The 24,563-nt window shown below is 49.1% G+C and overlaps 2 protein-coding genes across 2 annotated transcripts in view; one reads left to right on the plus strand and one right to left on the minus strand.

The window, feature by feature from the left end:
• Nucleotides 1-236: 236 nt before the first annotated feature.
• SIX4 (SIX homeobox 4) lies at nt 237-12,139 on the minus strand. Its single transcript, XM_040560554.1, has 3 exons — nt 10,721-12,139; nt 8,552-9,243; nt 237-6,048 (listed from the first exon to the last, which is right to left on the minus strand). The coding sequence occupies exons 1-3, from the start codon at nt 11,614-11,616 to the stop codon at nt 5,252-5,254; spliced, it is 2,385 nt and encodes a 794-aa protein (XP_040416488.1). The 5' UTR covers nt 11,617-12,139; the 3' UTR covers nt 237-5,251.
• A 441-nt stretch (nt 12,140-12,580) lies between these two features.
• MNAT1 (MNAT1 component of CDK activating kinase) overlaps nt 12,581-24,563 on the plus strand; it is a 124,589-nt gene continuing 112,606 nt past the window's right edge. Inside the window, exon 1 of the mRNA XM_040560555.1 lies at nt 12,581-12,727. Within this exon, the coding sequence (XP_040416489.1) occupies nt 12,639-12,727 (89 nt within the window). The 5' untranslated portion in view covers nt 12,581-12,638. The remainder of the gene's footprint in view (nt 12,728-24,563) is intronic.

Here is a 24,563-nt window from a genome sequence, read left to right on the forward strand (position 1 = left end):
TTTAATGTAATATTTTAGAAGCAAAGTTAGGGTCTGCAAAAACCCGTTCAAGTCAACAGAAACCCTCATTCTAGCTTAGGGAGGCTTCAGATCAATTCTCTGCTGAGCACAGGCGTTCAATTGCCATCACCCTCACAGTGAGTCACTAACAGCAAAGTTTCTACTTCAGATTGCTCTTTTAACACAAAATTCAAAGCCCTCAGATATTGTATCTAAAGAGAAATATTTACACAAGGTGTGTATAAATATAAAGTTTATTCAGTATAGTGTTTAGAAAAATAAGTTCACATCATCTCAGAATACAAATAAAACACTTAATTGTCCAGGCACAAACCCCTATTACAGTACAACAAACATACACATTTTTAGATCTCTTTGGTTGGGTAATTAAGCACAGCTACGTTTGATGATACACTCTGGGTCGGCATCATCTAACAGTGCAGTAAAGACTTCTGATTATTCCCTCCTCTAATGCGTACATTCCGCTTAAATTTCTTATTTGTTGTAAGGCACAATAAACCCATATCACAGAAATAACTGGTTAGTTCTGGACAAACAGTACATGCAGCAAAAGAACAAACATCCTCTGAACGCGAATCCCGAAAGTCAGAAGATTCACCCTCCTCCTTGAGTTCAGAAATGTAAGAAGCTAGTTTTAAATTATATGAAACATACAAGTAAGATATAAAATATCCTTCAAGATAATAACTGCTAGGAGATACAGGAAGACTTCAGGTCTCCTTGCTTGTAAAACGTCATTAATTTCATTTCTGGACTTCCTAGAATTATTATTCTTTTTATGATTTGAGATGCTGCTTGACCACAAACGCTACAGGATTCATGCCCCTGGGAGTTTTGCACATTTGTTTCACATGAAACTGGAGGGATGCACCCCGTTGGTTGCTCGTCTGTCCTTGGTAAGAAAAGTGCACAGGCACTGGAAATCTACATACAGGAAAAGTTCCTGTGCACATGGGGCCAAATTCTGTCTCGCTTAATTTAACTGAAAATGGTTATTGCGGTGAATCTCTCCATTATCGTCATTAATCCTGATAATGACAACTATAAAAATGGTTCCAGCCTTACTTCTGGGGAAAATAGCTTTCTGAATGCGTCTTCCTGAATCCACAGGCAGGGTAAAGCAACAAATGGAAAGAGGTATATGCTTGGATAGATCGTTGCTGTTCAGTTATAGCTGTCTGAGTATCAGCCTAGCGAACTGCTTCGTGCTGCCACTGCGTACTGGGCCAAATCCGTCCCTGATCCAACTCCAGTGAAATGCATGGACCACATTCTCAGCTGGGGTGAAATGACATTAGTCAGTGGAACTGTGCTCGTTTGTCCCAGCCGAGGACCTGGCCGATAGATGCCCACCATTTATGTGGCTGAAATGTCCTTTTAGGTAAGACCACAGGAATAATGCTGCAAATAGTCCAGACAGAGCATGTGATTCAGTACATTTCTGGTTCTCTGCGAAAGTCTGGGTGAAATAGAGGCAGCTTTAATTAAAAGTAGTAAAGAACAAAGATATTTTTTTTAACGTTCACGCTTTGTAGGAATTTGCTTAAACTTTAAGCATATTTTTCCAAGCTGAGTCTGGGACCAGAAAAGTAGGAGAATTTGGCAACGTTTCCTGTAAGATTTCCAGTGGACTTACAAACATACGTGAAGTTGAAATGATCCTTTATTCTCATCCGTAACAGGGAGGGAGGAGAAGTAGTATTTATGCAAGATAGACATAGTTTCCATTTAAACAACAGAACGGGGTAATAAGGACTGTCTGTGAGATACAGACGCTCACTGCCATTAATGCATGTGGGAGATGAGCATCCGTATCTCCTAAACACCACGTAAAATCCTCAGTCAGGAAGCAGTGGAGCAATGCCTTATTTACAGCAGCTGAAGATCTGGCCCCAGATGCTGCTCGGGGCTTTGTGTACTGTCTAGGTAGAGCCGTTAGCCTTCTTGCTTGAGGGCCACAAAACCCGACCCTTAATTTACAGTAGGAGGAAAACTACTATTTAAATATCTATTTTAGAAACACTGTACCGTGCAATGAGTCTTTATATTGTGCATATGTACCTGCAGAAAACATGAGGTTATACCTACATCATCTGGAGGGAATGACACTTATTTTCAGTGGGAGAAAGAAAGAGTAGAACATAATAACAAAATAAGTTACTTGATATCTGGAAGACGAACAGATTTATCTTACTTTGTCCCAAACCGCTGCTTTTACGTACATCCTCCGCTCCCACAAAGGGATGGGAGGTCTCCTATTAGAAGTACCAGACACTCCAAGATACGCACCACTGTAACAACATACAGTTTTTATGTCAACTGTGCTGCAAAGCCATGGGATTCAGAGCCTCAGTAACACAATGAATGCAAAGGAGGAAAAAAAAAGTAACGTACTGGTGTAACACCACAGTCTTTTCATTTATGGGACCTGATTGCTTCAACAACTGACAGAGTGCTCTGAAATATTCTCTAGCTTGCCTTTAAACATAATCTGAGCTTCACAGACCAAACGTCAAGCCCTGAACAACCCCTTCAGAGCCACGGACAGCTCTTGCTCCATGCACACGTTCTCCATTAACGCGACAACACAGGGTCCTTCCAATTTTCCAAACAGTTGATCAATTAATGCAAAGCAGATACGGCTACTGTGACCATCATCATCTTGGTTTTACAGGTGAAGAAGAGGTGGGGAGCATATTGTCCCTGCTGGAGCCAGCGGGGTACTCAGATAAACCCCCAGAGCAGAGAGCAGAGCTCTGGACTATCCGATTCCCTGCTCACGCGGAGATCTCCTGAGCGTCAAGGAAGTTGTGCCAGGGGAATATGCAGCTCCATGTTCTGCTTGTGATAATCTCCACTTTAAAGTGCCTGCCTTGGACACCCTTTTTGCTTGGGTGCACGTGGGGACAGCCAACTGCTTATGGGCTGCTTCTGTTTGCAAAGCACCGGTGACTCCTTACAGCTGCACAGTGCATGCCTCGCACACTTGCTCTTCCCTTTCTCTGCACTTTTCCCTGCAACCCCAGACTCTCTGGCTCGCAGTGTAAAACTACAGCGCTTACCAACAGAGCTCAGCTTTGAGATTTCACGAAATACCTTGCAAAACATGCTGCATTCGATATAGTGCAAAACAACAGCGAGGATGTCCGTGCCACGCTCATGGCGCGCAGGAAAAACCTTCGGTCCTTAAAGTCTTTCCACGGAACCAGGTAAAAACCAAGACAGAAACAGACTGGGATGTGCTACCTCTGTTCTCTTTCCTTTCTGTTTTTTTTTTTTTTTTTTGTCCTTTACGAGTGTTTTTTTGTCTTGGGCCTGATGCGGAGCCCACGGAAGTGGATGAAAAACGTTCCCATTGCCTTCCAAAGGCTCCGGACCAGGCCCCCGATGAGGATGAATACATGCCTTAGCTACTGTATATATTCACATTAGAATAAGAGATACAAATAAAACAGAAACACAAAGACTAACAGCATGTCATTCTTATACACCTGTAGTATTATTATTATTATCTTAAAGCTTAAGGATGTGCTTTTCCATGCTACAAAAATTCCTCTGGAGGAAAGGCGAAATGTGTTCCACCTGCCTAGAGCCTGCCTGCTCGTGCTGCCCCGGCGGAGGGGTGAAGAGGGAGGGACCTGTCGGGCAGCTGCAGCCCCCACCATCAGCCCCTGCGCCGCTTATTCTGGAAGGATACATAAATACACGCTTAAGTGCACTCCTGGATGGGGGCCTGCTTGCTGAAGAGCAGCTGAAGCTCTCCCACACGGGCTATTTGGCCAAGGGGGCCGTGTAAACACGGGACTCCCCTCCCTGGCCCGCCCAGCCAACCTTTCACACTCATCTGCCCGAGGCAGGAGCCAAGATCTTTCCCTCTGCACGGCTGCGCTGCCCGTGGGCTCTCCGCCGACTCCTCCTGCCCAGCTTACGCGGCGCAGAGGACCTATCTTTGGCTCCCCGCACCACTGGTAAATGTCACCCACCACGACCAAAGGACTTTAACTCTTCCTACTCGTGCAAGTAGGGGCACTGAAGTCAGCAGGTCTACTTGCAAAAGTAAGGCATCAGGATTTGGCCCTGAGGACGGATAGTTGCAAGTCAGTGTTTGTATTCCTCCTGCTACTGTGCTTTAGTAACAAAGATAAGGCCACTAGGAAGAAAGGCACATGGAATTCTGTAAAAAATACACAAAAAAGGTTCAACTAATTTGCAAATTACTAACAAAACAAACAAAAAACCCCTGAACACAAAGACAGAGGGGGTAGAGACAAGGACCTCCTGGGTTTGTGAGACTGGGAGCTCATCTTCTAGTTTCAGTGTGATTAACATTTTACTTTTAGAGTCTATTGCTTGAAAAACTACAAAAAAGTAAAACCTTGTCAGAAATAACTACGTTTACTTCCTGCTCAAACAATAAAAATAAATTAAACAGCCAAAAAACGTTTTCCTTTTCAATGCACTGTGTCTAAAGTAAAAGGGAACATAAACCATAAATAAAATCCATTGTACTAATTTAAAAAAAGTCTCCTTTATAAGAACTGAAACAATATTTACATTCATACTGGAGAGAGAGCTTCTGAGTTGCATAATTAGAGTTTCAGATGATGCTTTTCTTGTGCACTGACAAAATGCTAGCTGTAGCATTTAGAAACCTGTAAGTGTTTGATGTGAGATTTTTGGTATGAACACAAGTCTGCTGGAAAAAAGCAAACACACCAGTAACAAGATTATTCATGATTTTGTTTCGTTTCTTAACCTCAGACAACAAAAAAGCGGCCTGTGAGGTATCGTCTAGAGTTCTTAAAAATTTTTCAATGCCCACGGACTAGAAGTAAACAGCGAAAATGACTGCATTGTTTCTACCTTTTCGGAGCGAGATTTTTGTCTTCTACCTAACGTTAGGAGTGTATACTTACTGTTGAGAGCATGTTGCACTATGGAGAGTCTACTTAAATTATCAGCGTAGTAGCAGTTAGCCAAACCTGTACCCATTCGCTTGGTACTTCCCCTGGCGTTTCCTTTCTCCTTTAATCTGCTTAAAAGAGAATACTGCATGCAAACCAAGTGCGGCAACCTAATTCCGTTGCCGGAGATTCCTCTGTACATTAATTCAGACCATGTCAATGTTCTTCTATTTTCTTTAAATGAAAAAAAAAACAAACACCCCGCTTGGTGCTTGTTAGGGCCTCAACAGGAGACTTAGCTAGTGAAATAGAAAGCAAGAAAAAAATTACAAGTCTTGCATATCTTCATCCATCTGAACTGTCTGCAGTTTGGCAAGTTCTTTTTTGTCCGTTTCCAGTTCTTCACAAACCGTGTCAACCATGTTACTCATAACATATTTGGATTTTGAATCCAGCATCATTAAGTTGCCAGTTGACTTACTTTCCGAATTAGGCAAGAAATTCTCCTTGACATCGGGTACAGCCTGCAGAACCAACCTGTGCTCTCTGACAAAATCTTGATGTACTTGTGCAGACGGGTGGCTGACACGGTCTCCGGTTGCAGAAACTATTTCTCCAAGTGCGGGCTGTGCTGTAGAAATGGACAACAGATCTTGACTGGTAATGAGCGAACAGTTCTGAAGGGTTGCATAGTTAGTGTTGCTGATAGATATCACGGTAGAGGTACTGGTTACAGGCGATGACATGGACTGGCTCTCTGAGATACCAGAGTTCAGTTCTGCAGCATTTAAAAGAGTGGGTGGCGTGAGGGAAAAATTATGTGAGGGCGTTACATTCACTAAAGAGGAGGCCAGGTACTGGAGTCCTCCGCTGGATATATTTTCAGAAGACATGTTTACATTTAGTTGCGTGTTCTGACTGACCGGCATTAACTGAGAAAACACAAGGCTTCTTTCCAGTCCTTCTTGCTTAGCAGATCCTACCGTCTGACCTGAATTGGGAACCGTATAAACGACTGCGCTCGGAGTGAGGGGGCTGAAGAAAACCTTTCCTTGTTGCACCGTTGAAGAGTCGCTCGTAAAAGTTCCCCCATCGGATGTGCTAGGATTTACTGAAACGTTACCTAGGGAAAGGGAAGCAAAAGAGAGGAAAATACAGATTATAGTTGGCAGGGAGCTCTGCAGTCATTTTCTTAAGACACTTTGGTCCTCTTATCTTTGAAGTACGTATATACGCTAATGTTTCATGCAACATAGAACAGCATTGTTTATAACAGGTGAGAGAAAATTCAGTATGAAGAAATAAAAGCTTCTGTTAATAGAAACTGCTTCTAGAAAGAAAAAAAAATGGTTCTGGTATATTAGGTCTCTTTCAGACTCTCATTAAGGGGCAAACAGTCCCTAGCCACGTGATTAAAATGAACGTGCTTTGGCCCTCGCTAGTTGCCACCACTCAATTTCTATCTAAGAATAGAAGCATGAAAAGCTATTAAAGATAGTTCGGTGACAGACTACAACTTGTGTGTGGGAAACCGTAGACACGTCACATAAAACACGCTATTGCTGGGCAGAATCTACCTGAGTAACCTGCAGGGAAAAGTTCAAACAACTTCTACCAGGCTGACTCTGTAGTCAGTCAGGCATTTAGATGTAGTGCCTTTCACCTTGCTTCATCGCCTATTTCTAGAAGCCTAACCCCACCACAACCACCGAACGCTGTAAAGCCACCCAGCGAGCAGCTACCCCGTCGGAAAGCCATGGGACTGCTTGTGCGATGTCCTAGCTAACCAGGGCAAGAACAGGTGGCCAGCCAAGGCCTGAAGCTGGTTTCACTGGGCATGCCTTCTAAGTTGTCGTTAGGACCATTCCTAAAATAAGATATGCTGGCTCTTGGGACAGGGTCTCACCTTAAACACCTCTCTTTCTCAAAAGCTGTTTAATAATTATATTTAAGAGACTACAATTGGAGATGCTTCGTTTTTTTTATAATAGCACTGAAGATGCATCTCACCAGGGGAACAGTTTAGGTCCTTGTTCATTTCCATTAATCAATCACGATGATTTTTTGAAAGATCTACTCATATGCGTAAACCAGGAGAACAAAGTGAGGCAACTGAAGGTTACCTGGCAATAACGTATCATTTACTGTAGCTTACTTAAAACAGTCTGCAACGCACTTTGCTTGGAACATGCAGCAAGCTATCCATCCTTCTCACGTTAAAAAAAATGAGCGAAATCAAAGCAGCAAATCCAGCTCTCTTGACTTTTCTCTGCACCAGACTAGACATATGGCGGACCAGTCTCCAGTGGGAATTGTTATTTTCAACACCGGGGAAAATCTTCAGCGAGTGGCTTATTATGCACTGATTGTCCCATATTAAGGGACAGAACTTTCTTTCTCAGCTCTGCTGGCTGTCAGCTTATACCTTGGAGCATGTGGATTAAACGGCCTTTGTAATTACAGGTGGTATTCAGACCAAATGTCTGATGTTTTTTAATCTTGGTTAAACTAATTACCAGTAATTTCCAGTGACTATAAGTGCTGCATTTTAGGATTTTGTAATTTTGTACCCATTTAAGATGTGTCTGTACAGTTTCACCGTTCCTATCTATGTTATTTTAACAGCAAAACCGATTAACTCCCTGCACACATTTGACTGAAATAAGCTAACGTGAGCACCACTTGATTTTCATTGTAGTACTCCGGCTCCTGGAAATACAGCAATTCATTCAAGTTTAATCATTTTCATAACCAAAGATACACTGGTTATGAAGTAACAGAGTTTTTCAGTTCTGCTTTATAACTGACCCGCTTCAAAAATAACAATCCAGAGCTGGAGTTGCATTCCCTAAGATTCTTCCTCCCTGGCCAGAAGCTTCAGTCTATGGTATGTTAAGACAAACTCTAAGGCAAACTCGGGGAGGAGCCTGCACACTTGGCATGTGAACCTGCGATGACATATTTCCCTTGGACTGAGGGCAGTTCTATCCAAATACCCTTGCATTTTGTATCTACAAGCTATTACATACTCCTATTGTTTCCCTGCAGTTTAATCGTTCTTAATTATAGGACAGAAAGCCTATGAGTGTAACTGCTTGGTCTTGTTGTGTCTATAGTCATTTAAAATTTATTTATGAAATGGTTTGGTTAAAAAAAACAAAAAAAACACACAAGACAACCACCACAAGAACAACAACGGTAACAGCTTCCAGCTGCAGCAGTTTTCATTTTTATAAACTTTCTCATTAAAAAAAATTCAACAGCAAACGGGGAATATTTTGAATTACTGAAACGTGTAAAATTGACAAATATTTGTGAAAACTAATACCATAGGCTTCAGAGAACAGTACGAGATAAAAAGAGTGTAAAATACCAGATTTCCTTCCCTGCTCTTGGTAAAGAGGCTCGGTTCTCATGTAATAGCCTACCCATGAGCATAATCCACAGAGAAGGATGCGGGACGCATTATAAAGGAACGCAAAACATTACTTGATGTACTGTGTGCAGCTGGGATCAAGGTACAATGATGGTACATGACAGGAAAAGTATTACAGCTCCTGAAATATGAAGTGTGCCCAACCCCCATTTTTTCTTGTAGCTTTCCCTGTAACAAACAAAACTTTTACCTTGTGAAGCTGCCACAGAAACAGGAGGCAGCTGCAGAGAAGAAAAACCGATGCTTCCGTTCAGCAGCTGGCCATTTGTTCCTGAATTAGGGATCTGGACAATGCCATACTGGTTTATTTGGACAGGAGCAGTAAAAGTAACTACAGAGCCTCCATCTTGGGAAGCAACAGTTTCTACGCTTTCCCTTTTCACTTCTGAGCTTGGTATCAATCCTGGGAATGAGACCGGTATGTTGCTGGGGCTGAACGTGGTGGCTGCTGCTGTGTTAGGGACTGAAGCCTGAAGGAGTTTGAAGTCCTTAACATCTTCTGAAGATGATGACAATATGTCAGTAATGGATACCCCGTTGCTCACAACACTCGAAGTGGTTTTGGGTGAATTTAAAGTTACTGTCTGGGAAGCCCCCACGCTGAGTCCATTGAGAATTACACCATTGGGTCCCTGAAGAAAAGAGCTACCATTGAGAAAGACAGGAGAAGTACTGGCAGGCACAAGGTTTCCATTCAACAAGACACCAGATGAGCTCAAGGCTATTTTAGTGTTTCCAAGCTGCTGCATGTACACAGGCTCCATGTGGCTGGGAAGGCTGAGGCTGGTAACTCCATCGGACGAGCTGGAGAGCGGATGTGGAGATAAATCCTCCTGCCCCTTACTGGATTCATCTTCCGTGCTAGGGTTGCCGTCTGACTCGCTAGTGGAAGAGATGGAGAGATGACATTGCATTACCAGGGCACACCAGCGTCTGGACCAAAGGAGACGCCTTGCTTCGATACGGGTCAGGGGAGTTTGTCCAAATCATATTTGTTTCCTATGCTTTGCCTTAAAGTGTGTTTTAAAGGCAATCTGAGATCGAGGCGGAGGTTTCTTAGAAAAGAACACGTCAAAACCGGCTACTAACCGGCGTGAAACTTTACAGACTGGTTTACAGCCTTGTAAATAAATCCCCCCTCGGCGGTCAGCTAATCCAAACAACCTGGGGGTGACCGCCTCGGGCCCACCGCCCCAAGGCACGGTGCCACACGTGTGAAAGAAACCCGGCGGCCCCGGGAGCAGCCATTTGGGAACTTGCTCCGTGGCAGCCTCGGGAGGTAGAAGCAGGCCAGGAAGCTCCAGCCCGACCCTCCCCGAGCTCCGCAGGCCGGCCGGAGGCCCCACCGGCGGCGGGGGAGGCCCTGCCTCAGCCGGGGGGGGCCCAGAGCCGGGGCGGCGGGGCCGGGGGGGAGGCTCAGGGGGGCCCGCAGAGCCCCTCCTGCCGGAGCAGCGCCTGTTTTTTTTTTTTTTTTTTTTTTCCTGACTTGTCCGCCCGGGCTCGCATTTTTTGGCTGCTCCCTCCCTTCCCCCTCCGCAGCCACCCGCCCTTTGATGTGTCCCGAGGAGAGGGGGGCCGCGGCTGCACAATCGCGCCCTTGGTTGAGAAATGCCTTGGGGCCCTTCACTCGCTGCTGCCGCTGCCTTTTTTTTTTTTTTCTTTCCTCCTCCTTTCCCCGCTCTTTCTTTCTTTCTCCCTCCCCTCAGAGGGAGGGGAGAGCCGGGGAGGTCACCTCCACCTGCCCGCCTCACGCCGCCGAGCCCCCGGCCGCTCCGCCACCGCCACCCGGGGGAGGGGGGGACCGGGAGAAGTTTCCCCTTCCCCCGGCCGAACCGAGCCGGGCCGGGGGAAGCTCCCGTTCCCCGGGGGGCCGTCCGAGGCTGCTCGGAGGCCCGAGGCCCGCTGCGGTTCCTCTCAGGCCGGGCCCGGCCCCGCTTCCCCCCGCTCTGAAACCCGAGCCCGGCCCGCTCCCGAGTCAGGTTTCAAAACAGAGCGGGACCCCACACCCCCGCGCGTCAATGATTAACTCTGTCAGGCGCAATAATTAAATAAAAACAACGAGGAAACAAACAGCGTGTGTGTGTGTGTGTGTGTGTGTGTCCCCTTCTCCCCCCTGGGGCTCCCCCCCGGGGGCCGGGGGCGGGGGGGGCCCGGAGGAGAAGTTCTCCTTGTGCCGCCTCCCCGCGGGGCTGGGCGGGCGTGGGGGGAGCGGGGAGGGGGAAGGAGGGGAGGCCGGGGCACGGCGAAGGTAAGCGCCATGTTTGCGAAGGGAAGAAAGAGCCGGGAAAGGGAAGGCGGCAGGCGGCGAGAGGGGGGCGGGGAGGGAAAAAAAAAAAAGAGAAAAAAAGTTTGCGCTCACCTTTTGGACTGCGTCTCCGAAGGGTTGCGGTCCCGCTGCCTGCGGTTCTTGAACCAGTTGCTGACCTGGGTGAGGGACAGCCCGGTGATCTTGGCCAGGTTGCGCTTCTCGGCCGGCGAGGGGTAGCGGTTCTGCTTGTAGAGCTCCTTGAGCGCGTTGCGGGACTTCTCCTTGAAGCAGTACACCGTCTCCTCGCCGTCCCAGATCGTCCTGGGCAGAGGGTATTTCCTCCGCAGCCTGTACTTGTCCACCGCCCCCAGGGGTCTGCCCCGGGCTCGCTCCGCCTCGGTGTAGCGAGCTTTGTACCAGAGCTCCTGCAGCAGCGGGTGGTTGGACGAGTCGAAGTTGTGGCTCTCCAGGATGCTGTAGAGCTCGGCGTAGATACCCTGGTGGAAAGCCACCAGCGCCCGGGCTTTCATCAGGCTCTCGTTGCCACGTAGCAGATCGCTTGGGGGCAAAGACCACAGGAACCTGGCCAGGCGGTCCAGGTTCCCACCTTGCTGCAGCGCCTCGCACACGCAGGCGACGTGGTCCGGGGAGAAAGCCAGGGGGGTCTGCGAGGAAGACGACGACGAGGAGGACGACGAGGACGAGGAGGAGGACGACGACGAGGAGGAGGAGGAGGAGGAGGGCGAGGCGGCGGCCGCAGCGTGGTGGTTCCTGGCCAGAAGTTCCGTGTGGAGCAGTACCTGCTCGGCGGCCGCCTCCTCCCCGCCGTGCTCCATGGGGAACGGGGCGGCGGCGGCGGCGGCGGGGGGGGGCGGCGGCGCCGCGGGGTTCAGGGCTCCCGCCGCCGCCCCGTCGGGGGGCACGGCTTCGGAGAGCATTTCCATCACATTTTCCTGCTTGATCTCCACCGCGCTCGTGATCTCGGCCGTGGGGGAGGCAGAAGACATGGTTTGTTTTCCTTTTTGTTTTTTTTTTTTTTCCTCTTTTCCCCCCCCCCTTTTTTTTTTTTCCTCTCTCTCTGCAAAGTCCACTCCTCCTCCTCCTTCTCCTCCTCCTGCTCTCGGCCGGCTCTAGCCGATCAGGTTTCCTCCCGGCCACGCACCGACCATTAACGACCGCTGCTATGGCCAAGCCGTGCAATCGGGCTCCGCTCCGCCGCTCCCCCCAGCGTGACTCCCGGCCCCGCCGCAACACTATATGGCCCCGCCGCCCGCTGCCCCGGCCGCGCCCGCCCATTGGCTGAGCCGCGCCGAGGGGGCGGGGCCTCCCGCGTCCCCATGGCAACCGTCAATCAAGCGGCCCCGCTCCCCCGCCTCCCCTCCCCTCCTCCCTCCTCCCTCCTCCTCCTCACGGGCACCTCCACCTGGAGCCCCGCGGGCGGAGAAAGGAAAAACGTGAAGGAATTAAAAAGGAATAAAAGGGAGAAGAAACGTAATAAAAAAGGAGTGAAATAAAAGAGAAGTAAAAGGAGAAAAAAAGTTAAAAAAAAAAAAAAATAAAGACGTGGAACCGCTCGGGGAGAGGAAAAGCGAGGGCGCCTCAGGCGGCGCTGCCCCGCCGGGCAGGGGCTCACCTCAGCCCGCTGCTGGCTGCAGGGCGGCGGCGCTCCTCGCCCACTTCACCCCCCCATTGCCCCCCGTTGTCCCCCGTTATCCCCAATTCCCCCCCCGGCTCACCCCCCCCCCCCCGTTACAACCGGAGCTGCTCGGCCCGGCCCCCGCCCAGCCGTGCGGGGCAGGTGCTGCCCGCGGCGGCTCGTACCTGCTCGGCCCGGCCCGGCCCGGCCCGGCGGCGCTGCTGGGGGCCGGGGAAGGCGAGGCAAAGCCGGGCCGAGCCGGGCCGGGCCGGGCGGAACGCGCAGGGCGGCGGGCGGGGCCGGCGGGGCCCTTTGGCGGCGGCACCGGGCGGCGGAAGGCGGAAGGAGGGAGGGAAGGAGCCGGGGGGGGGGGGGAGGGAGAAGGCGGCGGCTATGGACGACCAGGGCTGCCCGCGGTGCAAGACCACCAAGTACCGCAACCCCTCCCTGAAGCTCATGGTCAACGTCTGCGGCCACACGCTGTGAGTGCCCGGCCTCGGGGCCGCCTCTCGGAGCGGGGCAGCGCCCGCTGGGGCCCGGCCGGGAGCCGCCGCCGGCCCCGGAGGGGGGGTTGTGAGGGGTTTGTGGGGGGCGTTGAGGGGCTGTGGGGGGCGTTGGGGGGCTGTGGGGGGAGTTGAGGAGCTGTGAGGGTTTGTGAGGGGCCGTGGGGAGCCGCGGGGGTTTCTGGGGGGCTGTGAGGTGCTGTGGGGGGCTGTGAGGTGCTGTGGGGAGCTGTGAGGGGCTGTGAGGGGTTTTTGGGGGGCTGTGAGACTCAGGAAACGCTGTGGGGTGTCAGGATGCAGGACCGAGAACGGAAGGGCAAGGCTTCTTGGTTAAACGTCTGCTATGTTCAGTGCTGTGCTTGGATAACGAAGAAATCCTAGTCCTAATCTACCTACCTATATATTTATTGGTCTGTCAGTTCTCCTAATGAACGGTGCTTTCTCTGAAGGGTTGATGCTGCTTTTAATAGTGGAGAAGCCTCTTCTGAGCCGGTGCCGCCTGTGTTGTTTGTTCCTTACGTTATCTCTTGCAACAGCAGGGTTGTGACCGCTTCTTTTTCCTTTTCCCCAAAGATGAACGCTTGTATCAGCTGCAGCCAGCAGTGGGAATTAGCTCAGTAATGTATGTGTCTGCACTCATTCACCTTCGGATCTGGAGGTCTTTCTTCTTTTCCGTGGAAATTGTAAAGGTGCTATTCAAGTTCTTTCTAGGTTTATGCGATAGAAGTCTCCCCCTGCAGTAGCAGCCCTTTCTTTTTGTTGTCTCTTCATCTTTCCCATGACATTTACGTTGAGATGCTTGTTTTTAAACCGCACATGAATTACATTTAAAAGACAGCCTGAAACCTTTACTTAACCCTATGTGCACATCCACTGTAAGCGATCAGGATGAAGGAACTGGATTGCAACAGAGGACGTGCGTATGTATTCGTAGTTATGAAATAAAGGGTTAGCTTTAGTGCAGTTCCCCAATCCCATCTTCTGGCCACGAAGCACTTGCACTGCTGCCAGGGAAGGCATGTGGGAGAGCAGCAGATGCTCCCCGGGTCGCGCTGTTGTAGGAGGGGAGCAGCAGGAGTGCCCCTGTGGTGACAGCAGTGCTGGCTGTGTAAAAGTGCAGCGTTAGCTGGAGTTCAAAAGCTAACAGCCACGTTTGGGCAAGGCTGCGCAGTTTTAAAATGATGTTTCTATCTTCTGTTCCAGTGAAGATCAAAGGACTAGTGGTCTTCATGATCTTCTGCTTTCAAGCTCCTCCAGAGCCACTTCCAGCAGAGGACAGCATGTTTCAGTTTGCTCTCCTTCTTTGGTTCTCAGTGTTTTCTTTTGTAGCTGAGCTTTGCTTGAGAAAATTAGTCATGTTTTGTGCTTTTCTGGGTCCAGCTGCTGACATCTTCTTTGGGACTGATGTCCCTGCCTTGCTTTCCTTGTTTCTTCCCAGCTGTTCAAGGACTTCCTCTGCTCTTGTTGTCTTCCTTCCAGCTCTTGTTGTTTGCACTTCTGCGTTTGAAATTGTTTTGTCCAAGGCCAGAGCTGGTCTGAATCTGTGCGGCCCTGGGTTGGGCCAGCCTGGGTGCTTGCCAGGAGAGGTCTGTGCAGAGCCAGACAGACCCTGCCTGGATCCGGTGAGGTCTGCTAGTCCCACCCTCACCCCCCCTGCAAAGGGGGGCTCTGCAGCAGGGAACCACAGCTTTAAAGCTCCACTTTACCCTTGAGGGTAACGTTGAAGTCACTGTGTAAGTAGGATTTCTGGATTTCTTTACCTTCTTTGAAATCAAGGACTCTCCGTCTTGATGTGGTTCAAGCGGGTCACTTTCCCTCTGAAATATCCTTTTAATAACGCCTTTAACGTGTTTTTATTATTACTTCCATATGATGTTACAAAGCCTCCATACTGGAAGTCATTTCTTGGTAACGGCCAGTGTGTTCTCATAATAACTGGTCTCGAAGCTGGAAGCTCGGTGGAGACACCTGCAAGTGAAGTATGAGGGGTAAAAGGAGGCAATTGGCATTTGTTCTTTCATAAATTTACCATGTTTCTGCCACAGGGAAAGAATGTCTAACTTATTTTCAAAGCAAATGAGCCAACATAAATTTGCGGTGGGAATTTACCCTTTTTATAGTAGTTTGCTCTTCTTACTGTTGAAGATACTTCTCCCAATTCTTAATCTAAATTTCTTTGCAATAACTTAAGCATGTAAGAATCCTAACATGCATTTTACCTTGCGAAGCGTTTGTTATACCTCTTTTGCAGGAACATTTTGCGTGCTTTGGTGTTTTCCACACTCAAGTCCTGTTCCTTCAGTGATATTTCACTTACATCTGCGGCCTCGGCTTATTTCTCTTCTCGAGGCTTTTTCCACTTGGTTTGTGTTTTTCTTGGAGTGCTCGGAAATGGACATAATCCTCAGAGTCCTCAGAACCACAGGCAGAGTCAAAATTATTTCATGTGCCTTGCATATGGTATTGGCATTTCATGCATCTCGGTAGGACAGATGAATCTATGCATGTCTTTATTTTTTCTGGCGATACGTGTTGATTTATGTTTGGCTCAAGCCCCAGATTCTTTAGCACCTCACCACACAGCATATCTCTGTGCAGAGCTGTGTTGAACCCTGCTTTCCAAGTTGTTAAGCAGCTGACTGCTCTTACCTGTTTGCTTTATCAAACTCTACATTATTTCAGATGATTTTTGCACTTGCTTCACGTGACTTTAGATTCTGAGCCCGTCCATCAAAGTGCTTGCAGTTGTCCCAGCTTTATGCCGTCTGTTAACTTAGGCAAACAAAACCTTTCTGTCCTGATGTTTTATAATATGCAATTTGTTGACAAGGTGTTGTCTGGGAGATGTTCAAAGTTGTTGCTTGTAGCCGTAAGAAATCAAACTGAGGCGGAGGAGAACACAGAGTCACCTACAGAAAGTTCCTTGTTAAATAATCTTTATTTCCTTGAGTTACTTTTTATAGTAGTGGAGACTTAAAGAAGATTAGAGCCACGTTAATATGCTTGCTACCTATTTTCTCTCTGACTGAAATAATGATAACTTATCTCTGGGTAGGGCTCCTAGCAATCTCTCGGTACTCCAGCATGTCCTGTATTTGTTCAGTTTATATGACTGTCAATTTAAGTGTCAAAAGTCCCGCTAAATCAAAACTATATTGCCTCGAGTTGGCATTTCCCTATCTACATTGCTACTCTGTCACTGAAGGAAATTATACTCCTTTGGTACGGCTTGTTCTTGAACGGCGTGTTGGCTCCTGAGTGCTGTGTTATCTGAAGCGCGCGGGAGATAGGTGCTTGTCTGATCCTATTCCAGCATCGTCCCGGGGACCGGCGGCAAGCCGGGCTGCTCTGCTCTCCGCTCCCTGCCCGCTCGTTTTCCTGCTCCGTACAGGTAGGTGCTTCTGCCCTTCTTCAGACTTGATGTGGAGAGCAGAGCTGATCTTTGATAGCTGCCTTTCTCAGTTTTCAAAGGGTGTATATTGTTTTGTCTACCAGGTTTGGAAACCTTGCAGTACTTTTTTAATGCGGTAACCCCTGAAAGTAGTCCAGAGGTGAAGTTTCATAAGTAGCCTGCAGGACTGTATTGCCTTTATTGTGTTTTCTAGTTGAAGTTTACTGATAAACACGCACGAGATATTGGGTCCTGACTCTGGTCTCTTGGTTTGGGAGGCGTGAAGCACTTGCTCTAACGCGTCTCCCAGTTCTAGCTTGTGTTCCCGCTCCTTTCGTGCCGGTAGCGGCTTCATTAGCCAGTTCATCTCACTTGGGGAAGACCGATGCAGAAAACACCCCGAGTCCTTTGGCGTTATCTGTTGGAGGTTTCCTTCCCGTTGAGCCGTGGGTTAAAGCACTCCTTCTTCAACTGCTCCCTCTTTCACCACGTGCATCCTGGAGGAATATTTTCATATTACCTAGAGGCTTGCCTCCGTTAGTTTTTTTTCCTAATGCTTTGACCTTTTGTATTTTGTTGTTTGTGCTATTCTCTTCATCATCTTCAGTTACTTGGAGTTGTACAAAACGGAGAAAGTGCAAAATCTGTTGAATTTCAAGTCATTAAAGGGCTTATACTCGGCTGAGATGGCTTGTCAGTACACTTCAGATCTTCTTTTGGGTTTCAGATAGCTTGTTGTTTTACCTTCAGTTAATTTTCGTTATTTTGCCCTCCTGAAGAATGGCGAGTGGTGCCTTTCCATGCTTTCTGTCACCAAGTTGTTTCTGCTTTCATGTTCTTAGCCAGTTCCCTTCCTTTGGTTGGAATAACCCTACAAGAGCCTTCCTTCTATAGCTTTCTTTTCCCACCTCTTGTATAAACAAAGTTAATCTCAAAGTGTTTGAGAGCTTCTTGGGCAATGTGTGTCCTGTTTGTTCCTCCTTTTTTTTTTTTTTTGACAGATGCCTGCAGTGAAGGTCCCTGCTGCTCTGAAGTGCTGTGCTTTGGCGATCCTGCTGCTCGTTCTTCTCCCCTTCCCCGCTTTGCCACTTTAAATCTCTCAGATCCGGGGCTGTGGAGCAGGTACTATGTGTTACAGGACCTGCGCTGGCTTCCCATCTCTCTTTCACTGTGCCCTAGACCCTGCCAAGAAATTCATTCTGCATCTCAGGACCTATATGTGCAGACGGCATTTCTTCTTTTCCGTCCTTTGCATACGTTCAGGGAGCCTGACGCTCTGTCGGAGCAGCTCGGAGGCTTCCCCCTTCCTGCTGAGTTCCCGGTGGCCGGAGGGGCTCAGGAATGTGGTCGTGGCCGCCGGTGGCGGAGCAGGGGCCGGTGATAAGCAGCGCGGTGGAGATAAGGGGTGAGCAGATGAGCGCGGGAGGATGAAATCGGACGTGGGGTCTCTGCTGTAAACATCCTTCGAGCTGGGCCCCCGCCGTAGTTTATTCCAACGGAACCGTGCCAAGCCGTACGGCTACGGGAATGGTTTGGGGGGGGGGGGGGGTTGGTTTTTAGGATTTTCCCTAGTTATTGCTTCTTGTCCAATATCAGGAAAAGTGTAAGACCATGTGTTTTTGGCATTAGAGTGCTGTTAAATAAGCCTTTTCCACTATAAATCTTCCCTGTCACCGGGAGGGAGGATGATAAATTAGCAGTTAAAAGTTGTTCTAAGATGGGACTTAGTATGGAAATGCTCGGTTCAAGAATAATGAATGTCTTTTTAAGTTTATTTTCTTAAGTCTAACAGAGGTTCAAGTCATCAGATACTTGGCTTTAAAGATGCTTTTGTGCGGCGGGAAGGCGTGTCTAATTATGGAGCAGCGCCTGATTCAAGTTTTGCAGCGCGTTAGTTCCTAAGGTGCAGCGATGGCTTTGCCTTCGTTTAAAAGTTGTGTTCCAGAGCCTTTGTGCACGCGTGACGATTTTTGACAATTCAGATGGTTCCCACTGCCTCTTCTGAGTGTGCAGATGCTGGGGGCGTGCTTGCCGACGGAGTTGTAATCCACCTGGCTTCGGTTGAGACCGTGAATTATCTTTTGCTCGGCCTGCTTGGATTTTCGTTGCCTGTGCCGAGTTTTAGGAGGCAGGGTAAGCATATCCCGGTGATTTACTTCCAGAAAGAGGGAAGGAAATGCACCCACCCAAAACTGCGTTAAAAGAATGTTAAGGCGGTTGCTGCAAACAGGGCTGGGTAAAGAAATTTACTGTTGGCTGTAAACTTGGACCATATGGTCCCCAACAGTCAGGCACAAAAGGCTTAGGTAAAAAAGGAGTTAATTGGGGCTCCTGGCTCAGCTTTGTTGTCCCACTGCCCGCTCCAGGGAGGAGGAGGAGGGAAGCTGGTGTGTAAAGCTCCTTCCTCGGGGCTGGGGGGCTGCTCCAGCTACCTGTGGCTCGTCCCAGCTTGAGGGAGAAAATGCGGGTGATGCCTGCAGGCTGCCAAAAGCGGAGGCACTCCCTTCCCTCCCTAGTGGCAGCCAGCTGTTGCGCTGTCTCTGCAAAGTGTTCCCGGGGCTTGCCATCTCGGGGGGGCAGGGGCACAGCACCAGAGCAGCCTCTGCAGGGAACTGCTGCTCAATTTCTGCTGCTTTGGCCCCTACGGAGTGTTTGGCTTTGTTCATGTACTGCTGCAATCACTGATGGTAGTTAATGAACTTGCTCGATTATAAACTTTTTTGCTGTCGTCTTCCTGTCCACAAGAGGCTCAGGGAAAGTTGTCTAGGCTCCTTATGAAAATTTAATTCTTTTTCTCCTTTTCCCAGAGGGAGATGTGTTTATTTCTCATTTAATTTTTTAATAAGGCTCCAAAATGAAGACGGCACAGCAACGCTTACGATCTCTAGGCCCAGCTTTGTGCCGCTCAGGGGAGACATCAATTCACCAGGTTGTGCCGTGGGGATTGTAATCTGCCCTGCACCCCGTTACGGCTCTTCCGGGGATTCATTAGGGGGTAAGTGCATCCTTGGAGAACTCTAATTGCGGTGCTAACGGCTGCTAAAATGAAGAAACAGGTTTCATTATTTGCTTATTTATTTTAATGTTAGGAGCATTCGGAGTTTTGTGGCTGTCAAATTCTCCAGGAGTTGCACGTAGGAGCATCCCCAGTGAGTTCAGCGCAGTGGGGTCTCATGCCAACATGTGGGGCTGGAGCCGTTGGAAAAAAGTTTGGAATCGTAGTGTTTAATCTCCTTCCAAGTGAAAGGATCTCTTGGCCTCTCGCTGCATTCTTCCCTGTAGTGTGGTTCAAGAAAATGCCGTTCTTTTAGGATGGGGGGGAGCCCCGGAGATTGTGGAAAAGAACATAAAGCTGTGTTTAAGCCAACCGAGTTTGAAGAAGTCTAATTAGAGGTAGGCAGTGAGGAGCTGTCAATTTTTAACCTGTAGTTTTAACTCAGGTATGTGGGAATTAAGCGTTTAAATATGTGTTGGATTCTTATTCGGCAAACTTTTTTCGGAACAATGCATCTTAAATCACGATACACAAGCACAGTGATGTTGCGTTCAGGGCTGCCATTTGTAACCTAGAAGTTCGCTGTGTTGGATGATGGCGATGAAGATGACGATGATTTTTCAAGGCCACCAGGTTCCTGTTCCTGGCAGAGACGCCAGCGCTGTTCTTCTGCAAGGCCCAGGGAGTTCCGCTCCTGGCCACCCGCCTTCTGCTTTGCCTGGTGCTAGTCCTGGCCAGCATCCCTTGGAGCGCTTGAACCTGTTACCGTAGCAGAAAACTGCCTGTCTGGATCATTCAGAAGCGGAGCTTTGGGCTCGTGAGCGTTAGCGGCGTGCGTAGCGCTGGCTGAACCTTAGCGGTGTGCGTGTGGCTGCAGGCTCTGCTACCCCCGGGATCCGGTTTGCTAACCCGGCACAAAACGAGCAGCTCTTTCGTTAGGTTCCTGCGGTGATGTTTGCACGGGATTAGTGAGCTGAGCTGGCTTACGGAAGGTTAGACAGGCATCGGAGGTGGCACGAGGTAACCTGGAGGAACGGGCGTCCGCAGGCACGGCGGGACAGGGCTGAAGAAGGTCCCGCTGCGGCAGCCTGAACTTGGCGCGCGCCGCGTTGTGAGGCTGCGTGCCTGAATAGCTGCCTTATCTCGGAGAGCAGGTGCTCTGGTTTGTCTCCCTCAGTCTGCTTGTTTTCTTGCGACTTGCTGTATCACGTCTCAAACGAGGTTCCTGGGTGTGGGTCCTTGCCTGCATGAACAAACGTAAGTGGGCTTGGTGGGCTAAAGCCCCCAAACGTCTCAAAAGTTGAGGTTTTTAGCTGCGCGTAGCCCCAGAGCAGGAACTTTGTGTGGTCCCAAAAACGCTTGCTTTGCTTTCAGGACTTCAACAGTAAATACTAGGTGAAGTGCTTTGTTCCAAGTGTTTCTTCTGGGTGAGTTGGGGGAGACATCGGGGAGTTTTTAACTCGTGTTCATCAGGCCTGCCATGGGAAATTGGGTTAACTGCCGCTGGTTTGAAATAGTTGCATGATCGTAGCCCGTTTATCCTCAAAGGAAGAAGCAAATGACTTTTATTTTTTTAGCTGGGTGTATTCCCTCAGAAAGCAGGCTCCTTTCCCCTGAATTCTTAGGGTATACAAATCTAAGTCATCTTTCTTCGTCTTTTTGGAGTTATTCCTGTTTTTATTAATTGGGATTAGATGGTCTTTGGACTCCGATCCATCCCATTACTCTTCCAGAGTCTCTCCAGTTTATTCATGGGAGGTAATTAAATCGTTGCTGAAATACCCAAGAGGTTATTTCCTTCTGCCATCCAGCTTTGACAGTGAATATTTGCTTTTAAATTTGGCTCTGGATCATGGCCTTCATACTCCTGTTGAAATGGCATCAGTGTTTTGGTTAGATTCTTCCTTTTGTTTTAAAACTTAAATATTTAGAAAATCTTATCTTTTTTTTTTTTTTTTTCTGTCGAGCTCACAACTGGGATGTCTGCTTTGTAACACTTTTTTTGTCCGCGCAGCAAGGCTTGCAGAGCTCTAATCTTCATTCCTCATAAGCATTTCTGGAAGTTTGAATTGTGGTTCTGCTCTGAAAGGCAAGCTATTGTTTGTGTCCTGGATCTCCGGCGAGCCAATTGAAAAGTCATTTTTTTTTTTTTTTTACTTGATTCTGATAATTTGGTCTGGCTCAATCTGCTGCTTGAGATCTGAAGCAGGCTAATGGATTTGATGCCCAGCTTGAGGCATCTCCAGCCACGCTTAACCCTTTTACCCCCCTGGATAAGTGCTCGCCCTGTCGGGTTAGTCGTGATAAACGTCCGGCATGGTAGGGGGCCGACACAGACACACGGGAAATCCCCGTGGTAAAATTACTTATCAAAAAAGAAGGTAAGCATGAAAGCCTTTTAAACAATTAGATACTAGAAACTTTTTTTTTTTTTTAATTGCACCTACTGCATTATAATTCAAGCTAGTAATTCTGTGGGTTTGTGAGCAAGAAGGGCGTTTGACTTCGGTGTGGTTGCATTAGCTGTAAAGCACTGATGAGTGGTACGCATGGATTTAACATTTATGAAATTAAGCAAATATCTTCCTGAGTCCTTGCAAAAGGATGTCTCGGATAATTGTGACTTCTTAGTGGAACAGAACTGACAGTGCCACACTCAGAAGTTGTGTGCGTGGGCTCTTGGTTTGAGGCATTGGTTGGGTTTTCTGCTTTTTTTTGTCCCAAGGACAGCTGAAGGTAAAGTTTGGAGTATAGCTGGGTCAGCGTTTTGGAAATTGAATCGAGCACTCCAGTGTTCAGATCTGGTTAGGAAATTAAGAAATAAAAAGAAGAAACCTTCCCTGATAGCAACAGGCCATGGGACAAGCTGCTGCGCTGGTGCTGTGGGCACATTGCTCGCTGCCAGTTCCCTCGTGGGCTCACTGACACGCCGGAGGCAGGGGGTGCTTCTTCACTGGAAGGCCGCTCTGGCCGTAATAAAAGTCATAAATACTAGCCCTGAGAGCGGACTGGCCTCCGTAATGACACCTACTTGGTTTTGAATGATGAGCGAGTAATCTGGTCGGATAAATATTTTGGCTCCGAGTCGGGAAACACGCAGATAATGATTTTTGCTGTTACCACAGTCGTGCTCCAATGAGTGGCACTGGGGTTAAATACACCTCTAAGCATTTGCAGAATCCTCGGCTTAATTGGAGCGCGCCGGCTTCTTTAAAATTCCCCAGGCCCGGCTTCCCAAGCCCAAAGATTGTGCTGCTCCCCGGCTTTTATTAATGCTAAGCGATGTGGCTGGGCTGTGAGTCCGTCTGCTGGGGTTGCAGGGATTTACTGCCTTTCCTAGACAGCAAAAGGCGAGGGAGAGGTTCGGCGGTGGTGTCACCTTGAGGTTTCTGAGCCACACGGGAGGCGTTGGGTCTCCCGGGCAGGAGGCTGCATCACGGAGCTGCTGGCGGTGCCGGGCCGAGGAGGAAGGCCTCTCTTTGGCACCGGCAAGTCCAGGCAGAGCAACGTGTGGCGGCTTCGTCGTCCTTGCTGGCGGTGTGTTGTGTGCCTTCCGAAAAAAATGGGTGTCTTCGTGGAGATCAGGAGCTGAGCGCCCTGCTTGTGCGCCTGATGACTAGGTAATCTTTAGAGTGAGTAAACGAGTAGCCTTGTGTAAAGAGAAGGGTTCAGGTTCTTCTTAGGGAAGCTGTCTACAGGCTTAAGAAGACCAAAAATAAATAAATTAGTCCTTACTCACCCTGGCTGGCGTCGGTGGCAGTTGTGCAGCTGGATAACCCTGGGACTGATCTGCTGTGACCTGCAGATGAGAGGCTGCCCTTAAATCCCCAAGGGCCCCTGGTTTCGGGGGACCTACCGATAGTTTGGGGATGTTGGTGAAGGGAGGTGATCCTCCCCCTCTGCTCAGCCCTGCTGAGGTCTCACCTGGAGCGCTGTGTCCAGCTCTGGGCTCCCCGGTACAGGAGGGATGTGGAGCTACTGGAGCGAGTCCAGAGGAGGGCTACGAAGATGATGAGAGGACTGGAGCACCGGATGGAGGTCCTGGCTCAGTATGAGGGGGCACTTCTTTGCTGTGAGGGTGACAGAGCACTGGGACAGGTTGCCCGGAGAGGTTGTGGAGTCTCCTGCTCTGGAGATATTCACAACCGGCCTGGATGCCATCCTGTGCGGCGTGCTCGAAGTGATCCTGCTGGGCAGGGGGGTTGGACTGGGTGATCTTCAGAGGTCCCTTCCAGCCTCATCCAGTCTGTGCTATGATTATGTCCTGCAAAGGGAGAGAAGGGCGTTATTTGGGACTGAGGGCAATGCCAGGGTGATGTGGTGTCGCTGTGAATGCTGTCACCTGAGCAGTGCCGGAGCAGTTTGGGAGCTGGGGAGGTCAAGCTTAGTCTAGCGTCACTGTATTTGTTTGAACCTTTTTGTTACCAGTCTTGCAACAAAGCCTGACCTAAAATTTTGCTAAGCAAGTCCTCGATTTCTACTCTATCTGTTTGGTTTTGGGGAAAGGCGATACAGGAAGGAACAGCAGACGCAGCTAGAGTTAGCTGCTGCCATGTGGGCAGTATCTGGATGCATCCGTGCACAGCCCCTGTGAGACACCTTCAGTGGGATGAGGTTAGGGAATGCAGACTGTTTGGGGTCCGTTTGGGAACCTTTGCTGCCACCAGACAGATTTTGGAGAGGATCCTTCTCTCTTGCAAGGAGCGTGTGACTGGGGCGGCTCTGGGGGAACTGGGATGTTTGTAGTGGAGTGGAAAGGGGAGGCTGATTCCCATCCTACCTTGTGGCAGTAAAGGAAACAGCAAAGGTGTAGGGGAACCTGGCTGGAGACAGGGGAATGACTGCACAAGGACCTGAGAGAAGTGATGGCTGGGGAAGGGTTGAGGAAGAGGAGGAGTGAGGAAGAACTGGAGCTGCAGATCCATTGAGGAAGGAGGAGCGAGGCTCTGGGAGGACAGATGCACTGGGGGGCTACAGGAAGACCAGAGGTAAGGACAGCGGGCACGTGTGTTTGTGGGAGGGATACTGGTGTAGGGTTGGATGCTATCCGAGCAAGGATGCCGTGCCTGGATCAAGAAGTCATGGCTGAGGGAAAAAAAGGAAGCAGGCAGGAGGGGTTGGCACTGATTTCTGGCTTTCCCACTTGGGGTCGGAGCACACCTGGGGTTTGAGAGATGCTCTGCAGAGCCCCGGAGTTGGCCAAATTCCCGCAGCCCGGTGTTTCCAGGGGCTCTGCTGGTCAGACGGCCCCGCAGAAGCGCGGGCTGTGCGAAAGGCTCCTGCGCTCCTCGGGAGCTGAGCTTCAGGCAGAGGAAATCCTACGGAGTGCTAATGCTGATCACTCTCAAATCAGGAATGTGAAATTTGGGCATGCTTCAGGCATTATTGTGGCTTAATTTCCTTATCTGGTAATGTGGGGATAACGCTGC

The sequence above is a fragment of the Cygnus olor genome, chromosome 5 (assembly GCF_009769625.2).
Source record: "Cygnus olor isolate bCygOlo1 chromosome 5, bCygOlo1.pri.v2, whole genome shotgun sequence".
NCBI lineage: Eukaryota > Metazoa > Chordata > Aves > Anseriformes > Anatidae > Cygnus > Cygnus olor.

Coding starts and splice junctions, on each gene's coding strand:
- SIX4 (XM_040560554.1), bottom strand. CDS start 11,616: ATGTCTTCTGCCTCCCCCACGGCCGAGATCACGAGCGCGGTGGAGATC. Junction 9,244..10,720: donor TCGGAGACGCAGTCCAAAAG/GTGAGCGCAAAC, acceptor CTCTTCCACTAG/CGAGTCAGACGGCAACCCTA. Junction 6,049..8,551: donor TTCTGTGGCAGCTTCACAAG/GTAAAAGTTTTG, acceptor CCCTTTCCCTAG/GTAACGTTTCAGTAAATCCT.